The sequence below is a fragment of the Mustela lutreola genome, chromosome 4 (genome assembly GCF_030435805.1).
Source record: "Mustela lutreola isolate mMusLut2 chromosome 4, mMusLut2.pri, whole genome shotgun sequence".
Taxonomy (NCBI): Eukaryota; Metazoa; Chordata; class Mammalia; order Carnivora; family Mustelidae; genus Mustela; species Mustela lutreola.
The window spans coordinates 17,057,697-17,084,633 of NC_081293.1; the positions used below are offsets into that span (position 1 = coordinate 17,057,697).

Genomic DNA, 26,937 nt, shown 5'->3' on the forward strand with positions numbered 1-26,937 from the left:
ATCTCTACCTTTCTTTCCCTCTCGCCCTCTCCAAAAACAGCATTTGGCTATCTTCCCACTGCGACTCGTTGTTTTGAATTGAGGATCCCCCACCCCCTTTTCATCTCTGCTCTAAAGGGCCTCTTCAGACCCTTTCAAAGCCTCGAGCCTCCCCAAGCTCAGGTCATCAGACACTGAAATAAATGGTGATACTTTTATGGCATATTTGAATGTAACAAGCCATTCTCTTTCGTTTCCTAAAAGGAAGCCCTGTTGGGCAGTCACAAGTTATTACTGAACCAAGGTTGAAAGACAGAATCCCTAAGGGCCAAAGGTAAGATTGTAACATTTACAGCCACCACGTTCTTCCCCCTTTTAAGGTCATAATGAACCAGCTTAGGGCATAGGCAAAGCATTAACTCCTTCCTGCCAGAAGCTTCCATTTGCCCAGCTAGGTGAGCCTCGCAGCCCTGGCCCCTCCCACCATTCAGATCTCTCAGCTTGGACCAGGTCTGCTAGAGGAGCCCTCCCCCAACCACCCTATGGTCTTTCTCTGTCCGGCTTTACACTCACCATAGCTCCTACTGCTATCTGAATTGACCTAGCTTGTTTTCAGCTAGAAGGGGAGCACAGAGAGTAAGAGCCTGGCCACTAGCCAAACAAATATTGCAAAGGTCTGACCTTCTAGCTAAGAAGAAGGAAGCCATCTCCTTGCTTTCTGGGCTTCAGTTTCTTCATCTGTAAAACGGAATAATAATAATAATAATATCTACTCTCCAAATGGCTCTAAAGATTGAAGTAATTAATACTTGTAGAATGTGACAAATAAAAGTGGCCAAAATATAATTTTTAAATTTTTTTTTATTCTTTTTTCCCCCCATATTATTTGTTTACTCGTTTGAGTCTCTACACCTCTCTTCCCTGCTCCCTCCCCGCCACAGTAGAACAGAAGCTCCATGAGATCAAGAATGTTTTCTTGCCCACTGATCTATTCCCAGCCTGTCTCCTCATGGGTAACCAACTAAATATTAGCTGGGAGGGGGGAGGGGGGAAGGGAGAGAAAGAAAGAGGGAAGGTGGGTGGCTGGAGGCAGACATCTGGCCTTCCAGTTGGAGTGATCAGTAACCACCGACTCAGGGCGACTTTCCTCAGTGGACACAAAGGGGCAAAGACAAAAAGACGCTCATTGGTTGTGAGGTCTGTGGTCTTCAGATAGACTTAGATAGATACTGTTTAGTCCTGACTCCCCCATCTCCTCTCGCTTCCAGGAGGTCAAGTCGCAGAGATGTTCGGAAGGGCCTGCTTGGCAGAGGCCCAGCACAGGGACTGTGTCCCAAGAAAAGCCCGCACCTGCCCACCAGGCGTCCTCCCGCCGCCCGGCCATTGGAAGGGACTGCTGCTTTTCCAAGGAGTGAATGAATCATGTCAGACCAAAAGCCATTTTAAAAGTACACTTTGTAAAAACCTCGTACTACAGCACATTTCATTTATTAATTATGCTATGGATTAGGGATCAAAGTGGTAGAAATCTCAGTGTACTCGAAATAAATGGCTTTTGTGGTTACCTAAATCCTCAGAGTCCCCTGGAATGTAATTCCTTAGGCAAAAACAGCTTCCCAGAAGTCTTGCCACCCCCCCCATCCTGTAATACAGAGGAGGCTGATTACTCAGCGTCAGACCTGCATGATGCAATTATTTGGGTTGTTAACGTTTAGCTCTATGAAACAGGGGACGATTCCCTCTGAACCGCCCTCCTGGTGATGGGTGTCATCATTTCCACTTTTCAATCCCAAGTCCTTCCCCTTTTCCTTCCTGCCCTCTACCCTCACCCCCTCTTTCTTCCCAATTACATTCAAACTGAAAAATACCATAGAAAGATGCTGGAACTCAAATTCTTATCTTTAAGATGGGGATAAAACTGCCTACTTCAAGAGAGGCTGTTGGAAGATCAAGTATAGAAAGCTTCTGTCCAGAGCCAGCACCTGGTACCTCCTCACTAGGTGACCAACAGTTATTTACTGCCTTCTGCTTCCATATTTTTAGATAGGATCTGGTCCACAGTTTCTGCATCCCGCTCTAAGTGAGTTTATTTTTAATCATATTTAAATTCTAGTTAGAAAACAAAACAAAACAAAACAAAAATCAATCCTCTGATTTAGATTTTTCCACAGAAAAAGAATGTTCTTAGATGGGGCTATCAGATAGCAGACACCTCATCAAAATCACAGTTCTGCACAATTGCTTAAAGAAAGTATGAAAGGAATGCATGGAGGATAAAATTAATAAATTCGAGTGCGTTTTAAAAAATTAAAACTTCATTATTTATATTTAAAAACCCATCTAAGCAGAGTTTTAAAACATTACACACTGGGGAAAAAGTAGCTCCAACACATAACCAATTCTCCAACTTATATAAAGAGCTCCTATAAATCAATAAGGAAAAACTATCTGATTCTTTAAAATGTGCAGAGGATTAAACCAGGCAAGCCACAGAGGAGATAATAAATGATAACAATAATGTCAACCTCAGGAGTCAAGGAAATGCAAATTGGAACATGATAAGATGTCACCATGCACTCATCAGATTGGCAGAAATTTAAAGTCTGACAAGATAAAGTGTTGTTGAAAATGTGGAGAGAGAAAAGTGTTTATACACTGGTGATGTGTGTGCTAATTGAGCTAATCGTTCTGGAAAGCTTGACATATTTTGTGAACTCCAGTTGAAATCCAGCAACCTACGTCCTACCCATTCTTCTATATGGTACAAACCCAGAGAAACACTTTTCATGTGGCTAGCCCAAGCATCGTTACAGCAACAATAACTTCTTTAAGATGTTGTGACCATGTGTTAAAAGAATTTATTTATTTATTTATTTATCTGACACAGATAGAGAGAAACACAGAAAGGGAGCACAAGCAGAGGGAGTGGGAGAGGGAAAAGCAGGCTTCCCGCTGAGCAGGGAGCCTGATGCCAGGCTTGATCGCAGGACCCTGGGATCTTGACCTGAGCTGAAGTGAGATACTTAACTGACTGAGCCACCTAGGCACCCCTAAGACTTTGTAATCTTAAAAATGTTAGAGGAACCCAAATAACTCAGCACAGAAATGGGGAAACTGGTATATCAATAAAAGAAAATAGTACATAGCAGTTACAGTGAGTGAAATTCAAATGTAATGTTGCATAAGAGAAACAAACTGTAGAATATTATGAAACATGAAACCGCTTACCTAAAAAACTTAAAAGTCACTAACATTAATTACAATACATTCGTGTGTGTGTGTGTGTGTGTGTATACTGGAAAAGTATGCAATCTGGGACTAGGGAGACACCAAATGATAACAGTAGTCATATCTCTGGAGGGGAGATTATGGATCCCCTCCCCAGGGAGGGAAACCCAGGTTTGGTTTCGTTCTTTTGTTCTTTGTTCTTTTTGTTTTGTTTGTTCACAAAGGATTACATTAATAGCTGTTATTTTAGGTGGCAGGTAATGAGTGTGCTTGTTATATTGGCCTCTGTCTCTTTCACCATTTTTTTTTTTAAGAACTGCCAACCATCTTAGAAAACTCCACTATGTAAAAATCTAAATTTCTACAGAAGATAAATGAGAGAGTGTAGATGCCTGGCACCAAATGGTTGGTGATCTGAGAAAAGTACCCACAAAAGGCTTCCGTCCAATGTAACTTACCAGAAAGATTTGTAATTTGCCCTCGAGTTGGCAGGCACACACCCACATTGTGTGAAGGGAGGTATAATTTGAGCCGAATGGAAGGCTCCTCTTGATACAAATCTCCTTTTGCTGGTTCCTTTCTTCTGCCAAGAGTTCATACATTCTCCTCCTAGGAATCCACAAAGCCTCATTTCCTCAACAGGAACTAACAGCATCACAAAGGCGTGACAGGCCTGGAGTTTCCTGGTGCGACAGTCTGATGGGCACCAGCCTCTGGCCTGGGTTGTATCCGGAACCCTGCCCCTCCCTGGCTGTGTGCTGGCTCTCCAGGGAAGCAACAGAATACCTATCGGTGAGAGCCCCAGCGCTGGGGCCAGGCTCCCCACATTCAAATTCCAACTTCACCCCAAGTCACCTTGGGCATGCCATCCACCCCCCCACACTGCTACACTTCCACTTCTTCATCTGTAAAATGGGATAGTAACCAGAGCTAACTCATAAGGTGCTGGGGGATTAAATGGGACAATCGTGTAAATTACTTAGAAGAGCAAAACAGGACAAGAGTAAAATCACAAGTGCTCAGCAAACCTCCAGGATTATCATCATCTTGAGTACTTCTCACCATTCCTCAGTGAATCCATTTCTTAAATGTCACAATGAGGGCTTTGCACCAAGAAAATTACTAAGTTCCTTTTCACATGTGGAGTCCAGGACTAAGTCTGAGAGCGCAAAAAAAAAAAAAAAAACCCAGGAACAGAAGAGCTAGCATGACAGAGAACAAGGAAGGCTCGGGTCTCTAATTTGCAGTTTGCAGTTCTGTTGGAACTGAGGCTCCAGGACAGTGCAGGACAAAAAGGTCCCCCAACCCTTTGCATTGGCTTCGGTTCTGGCCTCAGGTATCGTAACTCTGTGCCTAGCATGATCCCGACAATCCCCGCCCTTGGCCCCAGAACCAGCAGGTTCCATGCTGCCAGCTTAAAACCTTTGGAGGAAATTCACATAGGCATCCAGACACCAGAATACTAGGCCAAACCCAACCCTGCTGGCCTCCATATGCGGTCCTGGCCACCTCTGGAACCCCAGCCCACTTCCCGAAGCCAGCGGCCCGCCCTCTGCTCGCTCACTTATTCCACACAGATGTCCTAACGCGCACTAACTCACCATAGGTCCTTACTGCCTCAACGGGTATACTTTTCACATCACGTCCTGAAACTTAACCACGAGATTACTGGCCCAGGAATTTTTGCTTGTATCTCACATCAGCCCCAGACTCCGAGTGCAGATAGTAACTCAGGACGAGCGTCATCACAGGTATGCCCCAAACAACAAACAAACACAAAGCCTCCCCTTCCCAATTAAAAAGCTCAGAGAGCATTAAAGAGATCACCTTCTTCTGACTTCTTACTGTGCAAGTTCCAATTTTAAGGTCGGAGGAAGGGAGCAATGCAGAACCCTTCTTTTAGTAACTGTCAAAAAATAGGACTATGGACCCTGCAAACATTCACAGATGTGATATGCAAAAGGCGGGCGGAATCTCTGTGTCACACTTGGTCCCTGTCACGTCCTGCAAGACCTATCAATCAGGGCCAGCGAGGAGGCATCCCCCCCCACAGGAGGGACTTGGAGGAATCAGTCAACATGGTAAGCCACACTACCTCCTAATAAGCCTAGCGTCACTGGCTTGGACACATTCTCGTTCGTCGTTCTGATGAAAAATGTTCCTCTTTCCCATCACTTCTTTTAGAACTGGTTTTTAAGTGGTGAGTCACAGGAACCTTGTTCACCGTGACATCTTAATGGACATTTCCCTGGGCTCCAATAGATCCAATAGGAGGCTCGATTTCTGACACTTCCTCCCCCATAAAACTGACTGGCTAAAGCAGAAATGACAGCTGCGACACCACTATCGTCCCTTGCTCAATCCTTCCTCACCCTTGACAGATATTAATCTATTAATGCATTATCTTTCCTGCAGCCCTGACATGGGGGGCCTCGGAACCTCCCTCAGCACGATGTCCCAAGCAGACCCCACGTAGACTGCAGTCTGGGTGCAAATGCAGCGCTCAGCTCAGAGTCTTTGGAGCAATCATTTTAAACTTTTGGAGTCTTCTTAGACTTTTTGTAGCTTACAGGTATTTTAAGGAAAATGGGTAGACCCTTCCCCAAATAGTAAACTTGTAATAATCAAAAAATCACACAGAAACAAACACCTATATGCTCAGCTTGCCACCAATTATCCATGACAAGAAAGTAGTGCTTCCAAAATAACAGAAGTAAGTGTTAATAAGTAGAGGAGATCACCGAGGGTGCGGCGGCATCTCCTTATTTATGTGGGTTATTATCACATCTTGCAACAAAAAGAGCAGTGCTTACTACTATTAATTAGCTGGTTATTCCTTAATTGTCCCTAGGAACGGAGAAAATAAGAAAGCCTTTGGCAAAATATATTATGAAGGAGTCAGAAAACTGAAAAACTAAAAATGTAAAAACAGGAATTTTATGAAAATACCTTAAGTTCATTTTCAAAATTCCCCTGTGACCACAGGACCAAACCATGGAAATGGCTTCCCCCAGCCCCACACACACACACAAGCCTCTCTCTCTAGAAATTGTTTGTGGGAGAAAATTGTAGAGACTATGTCCCCCCCCTTAAAGCAACTCTCAAGACTGGTACAAATCAACCCATTCCTAAAGAAGGCAAGTGGGTCCCCCTCCCACAGGTCCCTGATTCACACACAGCAGCGGAAGAATCCGTTCATGCTCCAGCACTTCTAACTCAAAAGAATTAAAAACTCAAAAGAAGAAACACTGGTTTTGTTATAAGCCTAAGGCTTTGAAAACTCTATTAGTTGGAATTCCTCGGGTTGTAAGCAACAGAAAACCTCTCCGACTAACCGGCTTCCTAACTGGATAATCCAGGACTGGAACTGGTTACAAAGGATTAAGTGGTATCATCCAAGCCATCTTCATCTTCTGCAAGGGAGCACCCTCTATCTGGCACACGTGCGTGTGCACACACGCATGTGTGCATGTAAGCCTGCGTGTGTGTGTGTGTGTCCAGGCCATTGCAAAGAGCCATAGATTTACACCCTCTCTGCCTACTGAAGAAGCCTAAGTATCTTTGCTTAAATAACATACCTTCCCCTCTGCCCCATCACCTGTCTGCATGGGTCAAGAGAGCAGGCGACATCATTTCCCTATAGTTGAGGGGATGAGGAGGATGCTGTTAGCAGCAAACAATGGTGCAGAGAAGGACGCCATGTTCAGAACCCTACTCCATTTTTTAACATTTGGTTTCTTATACGGGAAAAGTCAGTGCAGAGACATTATTCTCAATATCTGCAAACAACTGGATTGTTTAAGAAGAAAGGATAATAAAGAGCGTATCAATCAAGTCCTTCATAAGAGTGGGAATGGGTAGGGGCTTGAGGAGGAACGGAAGAGAGATGCTTGGCTGGATTTTAAACATGGGAACGGTTTCTACCCGTCGAACTTACCAGTTTGATCTTTGACAATGCCTTGCCTTGATCATTGCAATTCTGGGTTTCAGAAATTCTTCATTTATACGCTTTGGCTGAAGGGGGCTGCTACCTCTTTCCAAATAAATATTTTTCCCTGAGTTTCAACTGAATCATCCTGAAGGTTCTCCCGGGAGTCCTTCTGCCAAGCTACAGTCCCCATTCTGTTACTGTGATACTCTTTTTAGATTTTATATGTTCGATCTCCTCCCAACAAGGTTGGCTTCTCTGAGCTGAAAGGGCTGGGAAAACACATCTCTTAGAATCTTACATGTGTCCCTGAGGCTTAACTTCAGGAGGTACGGTCCAAAGACAGGTCTCAATAATCGGCAACCCCCACCCTGACCCTAACATGGTCTCTGGGGGCCATGAAATGGTCTAGTCCCAAGGCATACGATGTGGCATGTCTTCCTTCCTCTTCTAGCGTTCATAAACTTTTGCTACTTTCTTCACCCTGAGCGACACAGACCATGCCCTTGAGAGACAAATGGGCAATAGGCACCTCGAACTCGTGGGAGCAAGAAGAAGATGCTGTGCCCAAGCGCCCTTGGATACAGGGCGACCCCATCTCATCCAAGCCTATTAGACGAGCCTCACTGATGCACTTAATCACTGCTGGGATCCACCCATGAGCAGGCTCCGGCTGGAACAGATTGCATCACACCAGAGTTCCTCACAAGCTTCTAAAGGCAGACAAGATACAGCTGGGAGGAGGAAGGACTGCGGGATTCTGGAAAAGGGCGGGGCTCAGACGCAGTAGAGTGGGAAGCCTCTGGGTCCTGATGGGGTTGGGGTAGGGGAGGGCAGGGGCAGAGACCCAGACACCTGCCACATCCTGCGGCACAAGCGCAGGGCTAATGAAGGGGGCTCCCTCAGTCTACGTGCCCACCTCTTGTCCCCGGCCCTCTCTCCTCCAGCTAACACAATACTCCTAGCATGCCCAGTGCCCGGCCCCAACTGCTTTACACACCCTCCATTCCAGGCCCTTGAATCTCAAAGTTCTACCTTTCAGTCGGGAGATGGGGCAAGTGCCTACTGTTAGCTGTTCTGGGTCTCTTTCAAAAGACAAAATGGCACATCTGGGTGGCTCAGTGGGTTAAGCCTCTGCCTTTGGCTCAGGTCATGATCTCAGGGTCCTGGGATCGAGCCCCACATCACTTCCCCCTCTCTCTCTGCCTGCCTGCTTGTGACTTCTCCCCCACCCCCAGCTCTGACAGATAGTTAGATAAGTAAATACAAAATGTATCCTCCAGATTCTCGGTAAGGGTAGGGGATAGGATCTGTCCAAGGATTTAAAAGGCCAACTCAAGTATGGGAATGCAGCATAGGGACCAAGGACAGAAGAAGGCAGGTCACAAAGGTAAGAAGTGTAGGAGGCCAGGGCAGACGCCCCAGCAGCATCCAAGCAAGTCACTACGGTCATCGTGGTGATGGTGGCGTGCTGAAAAGGGTCTGGCTCCACACTGGTTTGAAGGAAAAACTGATATAATATGCAGATGGTTATGAGCTCACAGGACAGACAGATGGGTCGGATGTGGGGTGTGAAAGCAAAAGAGGCATCAATGACACACTTCAGGGTTTGGGGCTGACGCAATTGGTGGATGTTGTTCATCTTTACTGCAACGCTGAACACAGAGAGCAACAGGTTTGATGGTGGGGAGGGAGTGGAAATAAACAGTTGGACTCTGGACCTGCTGATTTTCCCATGCCTATTTAGCATCCAAATGGAGGCTGAATCTGGCACTCAGGGCAGCATGGGGCTGGAGCGAGGACCTGGATGAACTATCTGGATGTGGCCATTCCTGCCCCTGGAGTCCTAGGCAACTCAGCTCAACTCACTGGACTTTCACCCCCTTCTATGCAAAATGAACCTAACAATAAACTTTCCCAGCCCAGTCCCTCGAGGATCCCCTCCCCCTCCTTACTCCCAGTATCTTCCAAGGGGCAATTCTGAAACCCAAGTGTTTTTCCCTCGATAGTAATTTATTAAAAGAGATGAAAATCGGACCTGCAAGTCACTCACAAGACAACCACAAAGTCACTCCACGTACCCTACAACATCATTGCTGAACATATCCATTTCCCATAATAAATCATCAAGTCCCAGATTTCCCAACTGGACACTCTCGTAAAAAGTTCCAGCGGGCCATGTCAAGATTCCTAAGGAACAATCAGTTTAAGTCAAGACTGGAGACAGACAGAAACCCTACCAGCGGAGATCCGACGCGCCCCCTTGTAAGCTAGAATGCATACGGGTGGATTATCAAGTTACTTGCCAACCATGTACAACGTCACAACCCCAAACTCTGCTTCTTCCAAACAGGCTACCCCAATAGGTAGAAAGTACACACGGGGACAAGCTCTTGTGCTAACCGGGAGGACTCTGAGCACACTCAGGTAACAATGAAGTCACGCTTATTCCAGAAGAAATCAACTCATGTCCCCCACCAAAACTAGTTTTCTGCATAATTAACAAAGCCCCACAGTAGGAGGGGGAGAAAACACATGGAAAGAAAGAAACCATGGGGATTCTTGGCTTCAAGAAACTTACAATCTGGACACCCGAGGCCCGTACTTAGCGTTAATCAACAAGGCAAGGAGTGACGAGCAGGACAGGATGGGTGCCAAGTGAATACTTTTGTTTACTGGAAAGATAAACACAGGCTAAGACCATGAGTTGAACTCTAAGTAGATCCATGTTGATTTAAAATGAGCTCCCACGCTCAGTAAACAGAGAAGGTGCTGAAACTAAAACAGTTTTCCGGGGTCTGCTCCAGTCCTGTCTCTAAAGATGCCGAGGGACATTCTGGGGTCGGGCAAGCGTCCAGAACTGCCCCCCCCCCGAGTGTCCAAGCATCCAGAGGACTCAAGATCCTGCCCTAAAGAAGCTCGCTGACTGTGCATAACCAGTGCTTCCCTAAACCTATTTTAGGAGGGAACCCTTTTTCCAGTAACCTTATTAACACTCGGTGAGACCAATGTCAGGAAACGCGAGCCCAGAGCTGCCAAAGACTTTTCCCCCAAGCACAAGACACAGCATTGAGAAATGGTCAAGGATGATCAGAGGCGGTCGGCCTGGCATGCACTGTGATCTTAAACACAGCAATAAGTAACATCTTCGACAAGTCCGTATGCTTTCCTAGAGACATAATCCAGAAGCGTATTCCCCGTTTCTTGTTTTTAAAGATTTTATTTTGAAGTAATCTCTACATCCAACATGGGGCTTAAACTGACAACCCCGAGATCAAGAGGCCCGTGCTCCACCAGCCAGGTGGCCCCAGAAGTCGTATTCCTGACCGAGTTCAGACACAGCATTAAATATTTCATAAATATCTGCCCAATAATATGCCACTTAAAAAAAAGGATACTAAAACCTAAAAAAACAACAAAAGAAAAACAAACTAATTAAAGAACTGTACAGTTATTTGAAATTATAAAAGTATCCTCCAAGACCTCTAAAATTGCCCTAAATGTGCAGCACAGATTCAGGGAACTAATAAGCTGCACCTAAAAAGGATGCCTGGGTGGCTCAGTTGGTTGAGCATCTGCCTTTAGCTCAGGTCCTGGGATCGAGCCCCATGTGGGGGCTCCCAGCTCTACTGGGAATCTACTTCTCCCTTGTGCTGTTGTGCCTGCTCTCTCACAAGTGCAAAAACAAAATCTTTTTTAAAACAAAAGAGTACTTAACTGAAAATGTAATTGCTCATCAATTGGCAAACTGATTAACCAGTGATATGCATATAATACAGAATACCATGCAGCAGTTTAAAAAAGAAGGAGGTAGAATTACACAGGTATGGATGGATCTCCATTTGTTATCTGGATTGTTAATTGAAAAAAATAAAATAAAATAAAAAATTAAAGGTTACAGTGTGAGCTCTCAAAAATAAATATATATAATTATATAAAACCTTGATAATGTCAGCTAATGTCAGCTGACTTTAAAGCCTCCAATTATTTAAGAAGCAATCTTGTTTTTCCCCATGCTGAAGGTGGAGGTCTTGGGAAAGACAAGGTGAATGGCTTGGGTGGGTCTTTTTTCTGGAGCTCAGTGGAGTTCAGGTAACATTCTTCGAGGAAAGCCTGAACTTTTTCTTTTGTTAAATTCCCCACTTAAAAGCACTCTGATCATAGTAAATCTAACTCTCCTGCATGCTGATAACTGTAAAAACTGAGACCTTTCTGGAAAATATTTGTGGCTATCTATCAAGAGAGTTTTAAATTTTGTTCTCTTTTACCTGTCTTCCTAAGAATCAGTCCTATGAAATGATAAAGGAACAGGGCGGGGGGCAGGGGGGAAGGATGGCACAACGATTTATGGGCAAAGATGTTCATCACAGGATTACATAGAATAGCAGAAACAAAAGGCACAGGATACTCGAAAGGCCCAACAATGTGGCACTGATTAAGCAAATGGGTATACAAGCATATGAGGGGCTGCTCTGCGATCATTAAAAATACTTGAGAATTTTAATGACATGGGTAAGTGCTTATTCATTACAGCAATTTTCCTTTTAAATAAATAGTACAAGGCCGCAAATATTGAGCACTACTATAAAGCTCAAGAATGTTAACAACAAACAGAAATATTAATACGCTCGGGAAAAAGTCTTAGGAGCAAATATACCAAATACGCCAAATTATTCACAATGTAATCTCTGAGTGGCAAGATTATGGGCCAGTTTCCAAGCTGTCTATAATGAACACAAATTTTATGAATGAGGAAAGTGGCATCGTAGCATTAATTTCACTGGCTTTAGGGGTAAGGTTTGGTTTTTTTGTGTGTTTTAATGGAAAGGTTGAAATCCCCATTCTTAAATAGCTGAGGATCAGTCACTGAAGATGTGAATTACAATGGAGGGTAATCTAGAACAGAAGATTCGGTCCTGAAGGAAGAATGTACAATAGTCACCTTCAAATTTCCAAGATCGGTACCCAGAGCCCGAGCAGAACAATGGGATTAAAAAAACACACGTCCAGGAGTGGGCATTTCAAGGAGAGACCCTTCAGCACAACAGAAAGTCAGAATTCTAAGGGCCCATGGTGACCCCAGAGGAAATGGTCCACCCAGAGGAAATGCCCCATCTCTGAGCTCAGGAGCACTGCAGCCAACAGACCACTGCTGGACAGTGATCCAGCAACAGAAGGGACAGCAGTGGGAGACAGGACATGTGATGGCAGGTTGTGAAACTCTCTGTGATTCTAATCTGAAGGGGACACAACCAAGCTTACACAATCCTCCCGGGTTGAATATTTTCCATAGCCACGGCGCTCAGTTGCCGCACCATCAACTCAAACCTCAGGAACTTCAGAATTCCTCATCATAGAGAATTTTCTGGAAAGAGAGAAGGAAGCTTGGACTTTTAACTAGAGACTGTTTTGGCTGAATTACTCCACTCTCTCCTCAGAGCACAAATGATCCTTTCCACCACTTCCTCCCAGAAAAAAGATACCCTGGTGGCCTGCCCCTCAGGACTAAACACTCACAGCTCTCTTCAAAAACAGTCGTGTTTTTGCAGTGCTCACCCGCTCGCTTCAGATCCTCAGACAAAATACACGCCCTTACCACAGTTCCGTCTGTGAAATGGGAAAGCTGTGACTCAGCTGCTGCTAGGAAACACATGCCAAATATTCTAGAAAGTCTGGCTGAGTCACAGATAAATGGGGGAAAAGACAAACCAAGGGAAAAGTATATACGCAATGAAGGGAGCAGACATGCTGCACGGGGAAAAGCTTGCAGGGAACCGGCACCAGCTCATACCCTAAAGTGACCCCAGGTTCACCTGCCCCGGGGCAGTGTGCCTCCCTGCCCACAATGTGTCAGCCCCCACCTTTGCAGTACCCACTCCAAGGACACCGACTCCGAACCCTAACCAACCTCTTGTCCCACTGTCCAGTGGCACCAGTGGATTCTCCCTGAGCCATGCCCGCCCCGTCTGGCTCCTGGTGCCACCGCCCACCCTCCACCAGCAGCAGCGCTGGGCACACCACACTCTGCCTGTCTGCTCATCTTTCCTCACCATCATTGTGGTCAGGGGCTGAGAGGAGGGCACGCTCCGGCTGCCCTGTCTCACATCCTGACTCCCACTTAACCACCCTGTGCCTACTTCCTCCTCTGTGAAATAGGGATCACGGAACATCTGTGAAGCACCTAGAACAATGCCTGGCACGTAGGACACGTGACCAGCTGATCTGCTTTTATTGTTAGAATCCTTCGTCATCGACTCTGCTCTCTCCCGAGGTCTAGAATGTTTGTTCCCGCACAGTAAGCAAGCACTAAGTATTTCGGGGAATCAGGGAATGAATCCATGATTGAGCGACGGTAAATCCAAGGCCAAGCGAAAGACCAATAAAAGCGACTTACCCAAATTTGGGAGAAGGAGAATTCTCTACCATACCCTAAATATATTCTAAATAAATATAAATTTAACGGATCATTGACGTTACTTTTAAGGGACTAATTAAAAGTTCAGATGGTTCTCATTTCATATTGCTATGGGGGTCATGAAACCTAGTATCTGAATCTCTCTAAAAAGGCAACTCTTGAACTGAAGACCTTCTTCCAGAGACAGTACCTGAAATATACCAACAGGTACATGAAAAGCTGTTCAATATCACTAATCATCAGAGAAATGCACAAGGAGACACCACCTCACACCTGTCGGAAAGGCTGTTGCCAAAAGACAAGAGATGACAAGTGCTGCTGGAATATGGGAAAAGGTGACCCTGTGAACTGTTGGTGGGGACAGAACTGGGTACAGCTATTATGGAAAACAGTACTGAGATTCCTCAAAAAATTAAAAATGGAGCTACTCTTTGATCCAGCAACTCTACTTCTGGGTAGATACCCAAAGAAAATGAAAGCAGGACCTCAAAGAGATCTTTGCACTCCCATGTTTGCGGCAGCATTATTCACAAGACACTGAAACAACCTAGCTGTCCATCAACAGATAAATGGATTTTTTTTTAAAGTGGCATATATTCATACAATGCAATATTATTGGGCCATAAGAAAGAAAGAAATCCTGCCTTTTGTGACTACGTGGATGGATCCTGAAGATATGACACTAAGTGAAATAAGTTAAAGACAAATACTTGATGCTATCACTTATACGTGGCATCTAAAAAAAAAAAAAAAAAAAAAAAAGCTGAACTTACAGAAACAGAGTGAAGCAGTGGTTTCCAGGGGCTGGGAGGTGGCAGACATGGGGAGATGTTGGTCAGAGAGTACCAACTTCCAGTTACAAAATGAGTAAGTTCTGGGAATCTAATGTACATCATAAGAACGATCATTATATACTTGAGCTGCCTAGAGAATCGCTCTCACATGTTCTCACAGCAAGAAAGAAATGGTAATTACGCGATGGGGTAATTAGCTAACCCTCAGATGGTAATCATGTTTCAATATGTAACTGTCTCAAATCAACACTGTATACCTTAAACTCATACAATGTTATATGTCACTTACCTCCTAATACAATGTTACATGTCAGTTACATCCTTTAAAAAGCTAGGGTAAAAAAAATAAAAGTGAAAAAAGAAAATACAACTCTCCCACCACAAACTTGCCCCAGTCACTGAGCAGCATCCCCACTCACCTACCTTTGACTCTTCCTTCTCCCTCAATGCCACCATGCGACCCACAGGCAAATTCTGCCGCTGTTCCCTCCGAATTTGTGAACCTCACCATTATCCCCGCAGCCAGCAGTTTAACACAAGCCAGACCACTCATGGACTTCCCCGGATGGTTAGAATCACAAACACCAAATTCTTACCATATCCCACCCCAGGCCATTCTCCCTCATCCCTCAAGACCTGTAGACATTGTAGCTGGCTTTCCTCTTCTCCCACAGCCAAGGTCTTTTTCCTTTTAGGAACTTCATACATGGTTTTCCTTCTGCCTGGAATGTTCTCCCATCTCCCACCCGTTCCTTCTCTCATCCCTTTATCTGGCTAACTCTAATTGATCCTTGAACATCTCCTTTTAAATATCAGTTCCTCAGGCAATTGTCCCAGCCTGTAATCCCACCAACGTCTCAGTGGAAATCTCATGTCCCTGTCACACCATCCCAGGACCTCTACTCCCACCAGACCCTGGCACAGGTGGGGGCTATGATGGTTTTGCTGGGCTTCAGCATCCAGCACAGAACCTCCCAGCACATAGCACAACAGCCAACAAGCGCTTCAAGGATCAGATGCGAGTATACAGCCCAGGCCACAGAATCCATCGAGACATCCACAAGTACTGAATAACCAACAGGATGTTCTCAAAGTAGTTTTTCTTACTGACTATGAATAGGTGCTCCTTCCCCCAAACTCTTCAGACACAAAAAGCACAAGTCTCACCATGCCCTCTGAACTTACTTGAAAATGCTCAACGCAGGCCAGCAGAGACCCTGTCCGCGGCTCACCCATCACGCTGTATTTCATAAGTTTTCTGCCCTCTTCCAGCATTTAAGCAATAACAACAACAACGACAACGAAAAAGTCCACCACCGCGGTCAGCAGGCCTTGCTCCTCGGGATACAGATTGCTTTCTTATCCCATACCTCAAAGCTCGTTACACAACAAGACACATAAGACCAGGAACAACTAGAAATTCACCCCAAGGTAAAATTCCACATCAACTTCAAAAAGAAGCCCCCAAGATAAAATGGCAGGAACTTTTGAAGCTTTTTGCCATCTTGTAAGATACAGACTACACAAAAATACCACCACTTTTGGTACAGAATCTTTTTTTTGCTGGGTACGAAGGAAATTAAATGAAAGTCTTTGTATAGCAAAGATACTGGAGGTGGTGTGGGTGGACACGGTGCCTCCTAACCCCACAGCTTATGGACTGCTGGAGGCAAGTGCGCCAAGACTCCAGCACCACCACTTAGCACAACCAGACCGCTTGGCCCTCACGGCAGGGGTTGGGGAGGGATGGGCCAGGACACAAAGAAATATAAACTTAAAACACCACAGAGAATGAAATAGGAGCTAGTTATGTGACTCAGAAAATGGGCCTGGAGGGGAGAGGATCCTAGAACCTGAATTTCTCAGGGGTGTGGGGAGGGAAGTAGGAGGAGAGAGAAAGTAAAGGAAATGGAGGGAGAGATGGATCTGTTGTGTAAATTCTTATTTTTGTGGCTGGTTAAAAAAAAAAAAAATCAAGATATCATCCTGGGGGATAATTTCCTCTCTCTTCTGAACACACACTAGGAACCGCTGCCTTCTAATAAACAAGATGCCCTACCCGTTACAGTGACTAAAATTTGTGGGGCTTGTTTCTTAATTTAAATATTATTTGATCAATTAAACTCTATTTGTTAAAAATATTTATTCTGCACATCTACTTTATAATGTGGTAACCTATGTACCACATTAAAAAAAAAAAAAATCTAGGTTAAAATATTCTGACAAAGAGCTTTAGTTTAAATCCCCATGTGAAAATTCTGCCCCAAATGGGTACTAGAGAAAGTTATTTTCTTAGGAACTGATGGTAGTCACAGTCTCTAATGATTATTAACAAACACTGAACACTTCTCTAGTTTCAAAAGAAAACATTAGAAATAATTATGAAATAACTTGGCCCAGAAATTACAATAAGCCCAAATTTCGGAGAAACTAGGAAGCAATCCTTAGACAATTATTTTGAAACATGTCTGATGAAACGGCGTGATGGGACGTTTTCTTTAAGAGAAGGAAAAACAAAATGAGCAGAAGAGCCCAGGGTGTGGAGGAGAGTTAGCCATCCACCAGCAGAGCCGGATACAACCCAGGCTCTATGGGCCAAGGCTGAGCTATACACAGACCCAAATGACCCATGAGCCATCGTCCAGAATGGGCCCTTTATAAATACAGACATGCTGTGCCTGCCAGATTGATTTTAGCTGACGCACTGCCTTATACCCAGTGAAAAGGGGATTATCCATTCGTAGTCCCAAGGTGTAGGACTCCTCTAGTCCCCAAACTGTATGGGACCACTAGATGGGTGCAGAGGTCAGCGAACACAGCCTTTCTTTCTCCAGCCTGACCTGCCCATCTCCCTCTACCAACCCCGCCCCCTCCAGTTCCGCCTCCTCACCCCTTAGTACCAAGTGAAGACTGCAGAACTGCACAATTACGGGGCTAATCCGTGTCACGGAAGACACCATTCAGTTGCCACAAATTTGGTTTCCTTTTAACCCAGCTGATGGCTCTGCCCCACTCCCAGAGTCCGCCCTCCTCCACAGCCTAGAAACTCTACGCAATGGCCATTCCCCAGGCCCCCAGGAGCACAGCAGAAAGAAGTTGCAGTTGCCAGTTGTGGCTCCTTGGGACAAGGAGTTGTGGCTCCCTGGGACACTCCATCTGCAGTGTGGCTCGGAGTGGCGGCTGTGGAAAACACGCCTCCTAAGACAGCAGAGGATGAAGGAACCTGAGTCCCCTTGAGCTGCCCTGGCCAAAATCCACACGGGCTCTGGACAAAAAGTCTTTCCATCTCCTCAGATTGTTCATTTCTAAACATGAAAATAAGTACTTAGGGTTTACACCGGGCCAACAGGTCCTGTGGGCTCTCTAGAGGGGCGCTTCTCAAGGCGGAGAAGCCCCAACCTCACCCTTGGGCGATGGTCACCAGAGCCATCCGCAACCTCCATCCACCCCCACAGGGGGCTGTGTCCACTCTGAACCACTTCTAAGATTGGCACATTCTCTCCTCTCAAAGAGAAAAAAAAAAAAGCCTCCAAGAGATTTTAAAGATAACATCCTTTCTCTGTAGCTTTAAAAAAAAAAAAAAAATGTGCAGCCCTGCCAAGCATTTCCAAAAGCAGAGAAATAAATTTCAAAGCCTGGACACACAATGGGAAATGCAGGGAGGCAGGAAAAGTGAAAAAGACGTGCTTCCTCGTTTTACCCTCCAGGACACGGTAACTCTCGCACTTTTTAAAAATCTTTGTATATGACTAAAATGGTTTTTATATGGCATTCACGTTTCTCAGAGAAACCTGCATCAGAAACCCAAACCGACAATATCCCGTCATCTGGGACGCTACCCCTGATGATGACCCAATTTATAGTTCACGGAACAGAACCAGTCACAGAGAAGAGACTTTCTACTCCCTTAGGAAAGAACAAGCTACGAGGCCCCGGGAGAGGAGCCGAGAACTGGGTCCCATCCTCGCTCTGGCCACTAACTCAGCGTGTGACGTTGGGCAATTGACTCAGGGCATCTCTGGGCCTGTTTCCTTTTCTGAGAGCAGGTGGGGGCGAGATGATCTAAGGTCACTTCCAGCCCTGAAATCTTGACATTGGAGGAGTGTGTGTCACCATGAGTATCTGTGTTTCTACAGGCTTGGGGGAAGGAGGAAGCTTCTGGGAAAATGTCAACCTTGCTCTGTGCCTCATTTATAACATAAGAATTTGTAGAACATTTTCACACACAATGACTCAAGATGTGGTTTAATAAATCACTTTGTAATACACACACACACACACACGTATATTTAATATTCATATAACAGAGGCATAATTCATTAAGTAATATATACTCAATTACACCAAGCTACAAAATAAGGAGGCAGTGAGCCTGAAATCTGACACAATGCGTCTTAAGATTTTTCTACTTAAGAAAATCATTTTGCCATTTTTAGAAATTACAAGTAACATCGAGGCAAATAGATTAATGGGTAACATTTTGTGGTACTTAAATAAAAAATACATGAATTATTTCATCCTTTGCATAATTCTACCTGTCATACATTCGTTATAAAAATGTGTCTCTCATTAATTATTTCAAAAGTATGAAGTCCAGCTCATGATATAAATATACAGAAGAGAATATTCTAATACTGAGCCATCTTCTCAAGAGGTTAATTTATAAATTCCACTTTCATAGCCTACAAAATCCAAATGTACATTAAAAATATATGTAGACACATACTCTATGTTGTAGTCTCTCACTAGTAAAAACAAATGTTTCCTTTGTTAAACCCACAGGCTCTCAAAGCCATGGACGTACAAATTAAGTTTAACTTAAGCCTTTCCAAATTCATTTCTTCTCTCCCTTTACAATCAATCAGTCCAGATAAAATTTTGCTGATGTTAACGTAGAATGTTACTTTCCAACAATTAATATAAATTTGGGTGGGGAGGATTGGAAAGTCTCAAATCCAGCACTTCCCTTTTGAATTTTCTAATTCCCTCTTCTGCAATTCACCTCCGCTAAATGAGTTTTTCAGAAACGAATCTGAGGTTGTTTTTTCTTAAATTGCTTTGGCACCATCTCCAGTCTCCCCCAAACCATGGTGATAGTGTCCCATTAACTGGAGACCACAAGGCTAGACTAACCCAACACCAGGAGGAAGGAGTGGTGGAAAGACCTGGAAAATTTCCGGGTGCATAACAATCACTAAGATCCAATACCAGAAAACAAATATCTTCTAGATATAAGCCATATCCAAGACTATTCCAAAAATATATTTTTTTAAAGAGAGAAAAATGGATAAACAACGGCCGTTATCAACAAAAGAATATTTTCTTCATCTCCCCCCAGTAAAGGAAGCAAATGCCTTTATAAGGTCACTTACGACAATGTGTGCCGGCGACGGAGAGCGGGCATCCTTGAGGGCTTGTCTGCTCTGGAGGGTCCCCGCCTGGACATCAAGCAGTGGCCATTTCATCTGGAGATACTGGAGGAAGGAAACAAAATGAATGTGGCAAGTGAGTTTAGAAAAGAAACGCAAAACCGCTATCCCAAGACATCACTCCTGGGATGCCTGATACACAGATGAGTAACTTATAAGGACATGCAAATAACAACACTGAATAAACTTTAAAAAATTTTTAAAAAGCATGCAAATAACAACAACATCAACAGAAAAGTCATGCCACACCAACAGGTTCTTCCTTAGATTAGAGCTCATGTTCAACAGGTGTGTTTCTAGAACATCAATACTATCAGCAAGTAGAGTTTGGTCTTTGCAATCAAATGTCAGGCTGGCTCCAAGTTACAGGATTTCATTAATCCTGCCTCGTGTAGAGGGAAATATAGAGATGTGGGAGAGACAAGAAGGGAGCGAACAGAGGCCTTTCAAAGGAAAAAAGCAAACCGGAGTCTCCAGCCGGAGGTGTCTAGGAGACCACCAATTCCAGATCTGCTCTTTGAGTGACCTTCACCTCTAAAATGCCATCATCCTATACTTCAAAGTTGAGTGTACATACATACACGTGCGACTGTCCTTTAATAGAAACTTCCCCAGTAGTTGAGGATGGAATTCCTCATCCAACCCAAAAGCTTATAAAACAAAACTACTTCTCAGGGCACCTGGGTGGCTTAGTCCATTAAGTGTCCAATGTTTGGTTTTGGCTTAGGTCAAAAAAAATAGTAAGACATCAGGGTCTTGAGATCAAGCCCCATGCTGGGCTCCACACTCAGCGGGGAGCCTACTTGAGATCCTCTCTTCCCCTGCCCCTTCCCTGCTCGCTCATGCTCTCTCTCAAATAAATAAATAAATCTTTGAAAAAAAAATACTTCTCAGGAAAAGATGTACAAATAGGACATAGTGCAAATTATACATTCATCTTAAAGGCCTGAGAAAATTCTTAAATATGCACAAATTTACCACAGAAATTAAGTTAAAGGTATAAGCCAACGACGTCTATCACCACTCCTCTCTGAGGTGGAAAATACATGGCACAAGGAAAAGGAAGTTATTTCTGTCACAAGTGATACGTCAGCTTTCAGAAGGACTTGAACAATCAACTGACCCAACTCCCTACTGCACAAACAAGAAAATGTGAGGTGAGGTGGCTTGCTCAGTCACAGAGATACTTAGCACACGTATAAGCAACACCAAAACATTTCACTTTGTGGGTGACATCACACCAATTTTACTCAGGAAAACTTCAGAAAACTGAACAGAACTGAGGACACAATGTTTAGACTTTAACAAGGACATCACCAGCCTTTGTATGTCTGAAGGCCCACTGTGTAAGGCACCAGTTAATGCTTGGAGGTAATATAAGAGGCCATCTTATCTTTTCAGAGGTCCCAAAGCAAATTAAATGGCTAGTTTTCATATAAATTATACAGGGAATTTTACTCAATGAATATTAATTAAACTCTTTGTACATGGCCTTCTTGTGAAGGATTAAGAAAGATGTCTGCCCTCAAGGAGCTTATGCCTGTGGGAGGGAACCAACTCACACTCAGATTCAATCTAGATAGAGTGTAGTAGAAATGGCAGACTCAGAATCGTGCCTCGGGAATGTCAAGAAAGAAGATGGGATTTCTGAGAAAAGATACATGGAAGGCTGCACCGAGTAGGTCTTGTTAAGTCAGAAAGATTTCAACAGAAAGACAAAGGACAGCCAAGGGCAGTCCAGAAAGAAGGAAGGGTTGGCTCAAATCCCATATGAAATAGAAGGGCAAAAGCCACAGACAAGCTTTCTCAGAGCTTCCTTAAAGGTACAACTGCCCAGCGAATTAAAACCAAACACAGTGACACCTAAAACTAGAAGGTATACCTTCTAGTACACCTTTGGTAGGCATACCAAAGTGCACAGCCATTTTCCCAACCTAGATCTGTACAAGGTAAGAGCACTTTAACCTCAGAGCTGTTACCCAGAAGGCTCCTGTGTGAAGGAACCTGGCTACTGGTTCTGGTGACACACCACACAACTCTGCATCAAATCCCTCTGCTTCCATGGACCTCTAGTTTGTCATCAGTCAGCTGATGGGGATGTCCTATCTGGGATGGGGATGAGGTCAGGGCTGCGCCAGCACTTACGGATTCTGGACTCTCAGACAGTAAATACGAGCAGGCACTCCACTCCCCCCCTCAGTCACCCTTATAAACAAGTCATTTCCAAGTATCTTCTTTGGGGACCGTAGCATCCCAAGTTGAGAGCCACTCAATAAACGTAATCTATGTTTCCGTGGTCTCCTCAGCCTGTAACCCAAGTAGGCCATAGGAACCTACTCCGCCCCACCTTGCCCTGACTGCTTCCCATTCTCACCTCCCACATAAATATACGAGCCTCATTGGTCAGAACCACTCAATAGCATCAGTTCCTTGAGGCCAACCAAAATGGACACCTGCCAATACTCATCTCTCCTCTCATAAAATCATGTGAGGAAAAACACCCAGCTGAGTGCCGCACACCGACGCCTCATGCTACCCTCAGTGGGCAGGGTTAGGTGAACAGACAGGTTCCCATCTTTGGCCATCTGCAAAACAGATTTGATTGCATCCAAATCCCTGCTCCATAGAATTCGGAAATTTAGGCTTTGTTTAAGGTGACAGACCTGCCCTGAGGACCCCACCAGAGAACTGTCATACCCATAATGCAATATTAACGCGGAGTCTTATAATTCTTATTTTACATAAAAGCTTCATTGTGTGCCATATCCAATCTCCGCAGGCTACCTGCACCACTATTTTTATGAGCCTACATTTCAGCGCTCCGAGCCTACAATACACATAATTTTCAATTATGTTAGGGCAGCCCAGGATCACTGCCTATATAACATTACTGGTTGGAGGAAATGAGACTCGGCCCCACTGCCCAGAGAGAGCTAACCAAATCCAGATGGTGGAGGAAGACAGCCCCAGTCCTGCTGGCTTGCAAGGACTCCATGGTGACAGCCTCAACCTCTTTCTCCCAGTGCAACTTGATCCCACAGAAAGGCTGGGCCCCTGCAAATCTGTGCCCGTCCCTTGGAAATAACTGGCATTCAGGCTGACGAGGTTCCTTCTGGGGAAATAAGTATTATGTCAGGATTTTTTTAAAGGAAGTTATTAACCTCCTCCAAAAGTGATGGGTTTCCCAGGTTCCTTCATCTTCTACAATTGGTCCTTATTAATAAGGAAAATAAATAAATAAAGGGAAGAAAAAGGAAATTAGGTCCGATTAGAGCCTAGAGGAAAATCTTTTCCTTCCTGGAGACACTAAGAAGCGGGAAATTCTGTTCTGTTGGGTCCTAAAGGAAGACCCGAAGGAGGGGGCATCTCAGGTTTACGGAAAGGGCTGGAACACCATGCCACATTTTCCCCCTGGTCCAACTTCGGTTTTATATCCTTTTGGGGAAGGAAAAAAAAAAAAGTTCCCACCATCCCACTATAAAAACAACACTGCGCTCCAGCTCCCTTCCTTTCAGGCCGTTCAACGTGGAAATTATGAATTGCCTACAAAAACATTAAACTTTTCAGCAAACTGCAATCAAATGGGGCCGTGGGAATTCCTGCATTGAAAACTGTTGAAATGGAGTCCTGCTCAACTTGCATTTTGCAAAAAAAAATAATAATAAATATATAAGGCCATCTTGGCTTAAGTGTTTCATCCTTTGTTTAATACTAATGTTCTGCTCATGGCCCATTAGGGTTTTTCCCCAAATCATATTTTATGATATGTCTCAGGGAGCTTAAGTTAAGCTTCAGACCTGTGGACAAAGTCTCGAAATATATACAAAACCCACAGTCTGAGCGGAATCAAGGCTCTTTAAAACGCCTGTTAAATTGTCAGCGAAAAAAGAAAAAAAGATATGCAACTCAAAGTTCTCCTCCCCCTCTTCCTCCAATAAAAAAATTAAAAGGACAAGGAAAGGCAGAGGGGGGGGGGGTCTTCTGAATCAGAGGATCCCCCCCAGGATCTAGGTACAAGTGGGCCTGAGGGAACCTGCTGCCAACAAAGTCACCCCATTATCGTGGGTCCAGCTTCTTTCAGTACAAGGAGGGGCGGCTCCAAGATCCTGCATCTATCTGAGGGCAAAGAGGCCTCCGTACAAAAGTTAGTCTCCTAAACAAATAGGGCAACTCAAAGGCCAAAGATGATGCTGATAAGAAGGTTCCCAGGAAACCCCACACGGCTGATAAAATACCAAAGCAGCTTGGCAGCACTTCCTGTCAGTCAGTCCATCTCACAGACAGACAGGCAAGGGGAGTCCATCCCCTTACTTGTTCAGGACGGGGTTGGCAAACTTTTTCTGTCAAGGGCCAGAAGACATACATATCTTTGGCTCTGCAGCCCATCTGGTTTTGGTCCTAACAGCTCAGCCACGGCAACACAGAAGCAGTCGTGGGCAATACCTGTTCCTACTATGTCATGGCCATGTTCCAATAAAACTTTATTTATATATACTGATATGTAGATTCCATAGGACTTTCCTGTCACAAAATAGTACTCTTCTCTTGTTGTTGTTTTTTCCAACCGTTCAAAAATAATAAAAACCATTTTTAGCTCAAGGCTATACAAAAAGAGGTGGCAGGACAGCTTTGGCCCTGGGCCACAGTTTGCCACCCATGGCTTATGGAATGAATGTATAAGACCTGATTTTGTGTCAGACAGGATACATTCCTTCACTGGGCCTAAAATCCAGACAGCCAAACACGATTTTTCAGTGGCCCAAAGGCGACATTTTGGATTGAATCGTCACTGGCAGACTCCAGTTTGGGGAGAAGACCTTGGGAAAGAATCTGAGCTCTCCAGCCGTGACTCCCAGTCACAAGGTCTACCCACTAGACCACAACCTCTCCGAAATAACTATCCCTCCTTTCCAAAATGGAAGTTTGAAAAGCCCTGAGCAATTCTGACTAGAAAAGGTTCACGTGTTCGAAAGTTCTCTCCCACTTCCCAGGAAAGACTGGCAATGTGTCACATGTCATCGAATCATCTGGAAAGAGCACCGGGCAGAAATGCCACAGGTCATGGGCAATGTGCCCCGTGGGCTTTGGGAATCACGTTTCTAGGTTGAGAAGCTCCCCTCTCCAGAGCCTTTCGGTGTGTACTGCTCTCGCACATCGCAAGCCTGGAATGAAACCGGTACCAATGCTGCCCACCCCCAACAGATGGCATCAGCTATGGGCACCGGCAGGATGGGGAGGCGGGGGCCACCGTGGGGCCTGACCAGACCGCTAAACGGAGATAAAACTGGCTTCTTCTGGAAAACTAGGCCCCATGGAAAACCTATCACCCAGAAAAGGACTGATTTTAAACACCAGGAAGGCCTTGCTCCCCTCCCCTGCCTGGTAGATAGGCATCCTTGACCTAAGTACAACAACAAAACAGCCTCTTCAATCCCAGCTTTCTCAGCAGGTGTGCTTCTTCCTAGGAAAATCCATTTTTCAATAATTTAAAGTCATTCGAAACCATCCTCATGAAAAATCACAACACCTGAGTCGTCCTAACTCCCAAGCCCCAGAAAGCACCTGTGTTGTGTTTCTTATAAAACAGAAAGTCACTACTTTGCCCAAACACCCAAACCCAAGAGACCACAAGCCAGGACCTCTCACATCCAATCCCACAAGTCCTTCATCCTCTGCGAGATGACCGTTGACCCACGTTTCACGGCCAAATCTGAGGCCATGCTGATCTGCCCCAAATGCGCCAGCCAGAAGGGGTAAAGCATGATGGTAAGGTGACACCCCTCTACTTTACAAAAGAAAAGGCTACCAAAAGCCACTCCTGCTAAAGAAAAATGGAAAAACTCCAAGAGTGAGACAACAGGAAGCCCAAGTATATCGCCAACAGCACACACGCCTTTCTTCAGGGGCTCACGTTGGGAGGCACAGCCTCAAGGGGCAGCACCCCCCACACACACACACAGGTCTGTTAAAGAACACGTTTGGCTCTCTCTTCAGAACCTACCTCATTTCTCAGAACTGGAAGATGGAAAATTCAGCCCATCTTCTATAAATAAGTAATTCTGTCCCGGGGGTCAGGGAAACCCAATATATCCAGTAAAGTTAAATTATAGAAGCAGTGATTAATATTCTGTTCTACCCTGAGAATCATACAGGTACCAACAGGTTTCCCAAAGCTAGCATAGATCGCATATACCTCACAATGCAATGTCACCAGAAGTCATCAGAATCCTGAAGGACCCGCACGGCCACCATTACAACATAGGTTTGAGCAATTTTCCCACAGAGGCAGGAGGCACAGATTAGGTTGCTTTGTTCTCAGTTAAAACACAGCCCAGGAATTGCTTCTTTTTTTTTCTTTTAATTAAGATTTCCCTTATTTATTCAATAGAGAGAGAGAGAGAGAGCAGCAGAAGTAGAGGGAGAAGCAGACTCCCCACTTAGCAGAGAGCCCGATAAGGGACTCGATCCCAGGACCATGGGATCATGACCTAAGCCAAAGGCAGACGCCTAACCGACTAAGCCACCTAGGTGCTCCAGGAATTACTTCTTTTGAAATATCCACATAAGAGCCTAAGATAGAGGCTCTAGTTAAAGAGGCATTATTTGCCCATAAAATTTTCTTACAGAAAAAGAAAATTCAGGAACGTGTGATTGTGGCTAGATGGGATATAACATATGCAAGTATATACTATAGTTAACAAAGGAAAGAAAACCAAAGACTTCGAGGGCTGGGTACATTCTGAACTTGGAGAAGGAAAAAAGCCACAGAAGAAAATGAAATAAGAAGCTAGGATTGACTTTATCCCCCCCCCCCCTTTTTTTAAGTAACACTAAACATAGTAGGAACTTAGGAATGTTTCCCTTAAAGTCACTATCCATTTCTCGACATAAAAGGCATATGGGGGAAAGGAGGGGTATCAGGTTCTCGTGTAAAGCAACAATTTAATAGCTCTGCCTTCTATCTCTAGGAGTCAGTTGCTATGAGATTTTTAAATGAAATCCTTGCAGTTCCCCTTTTCTTCCTCATCCTAACAATCCAAAGGGTCATAACAGTATGGCTTCACATTTAGGGAGCCCTTTGGAGTTCAAAACCACATTCACTATAATCCTATAAGATAAACTAGCAGGAAGTTGCAACTGAAGCCAGTAGAATCGAGACCCAGC

At 44.6% G+C, this 26,937-nt stretch overlaps 1 protein-coding gene across 48 annotated transcripts in view; it reads right to left on the reverse strand.

Moving 5' to 3' along the window:
* Nucleotides 1-26,937, reverse strand: part of TCF7L2 (transcription factor 7 like 2) — a 196,680-nt gene that overhangs the window by 101,025 nt on the left and 68,718 nt on the right. For all 48 annotated transcript variants that reach the window (XM_059173163.1, XM_059173165.1, XM_059173166.1 and 45 more), the window contains one exon: nucleotides 19,717-19,818. In XM_059173163.1, coding sequence (XP_059029146.1) covers nucleotides 19,717-19,818 — 102 coding nt within the window. The remainder of the gene's footprint in view (nucleotides 1-19,716; nucleotides 19,819-26,937) is intronic.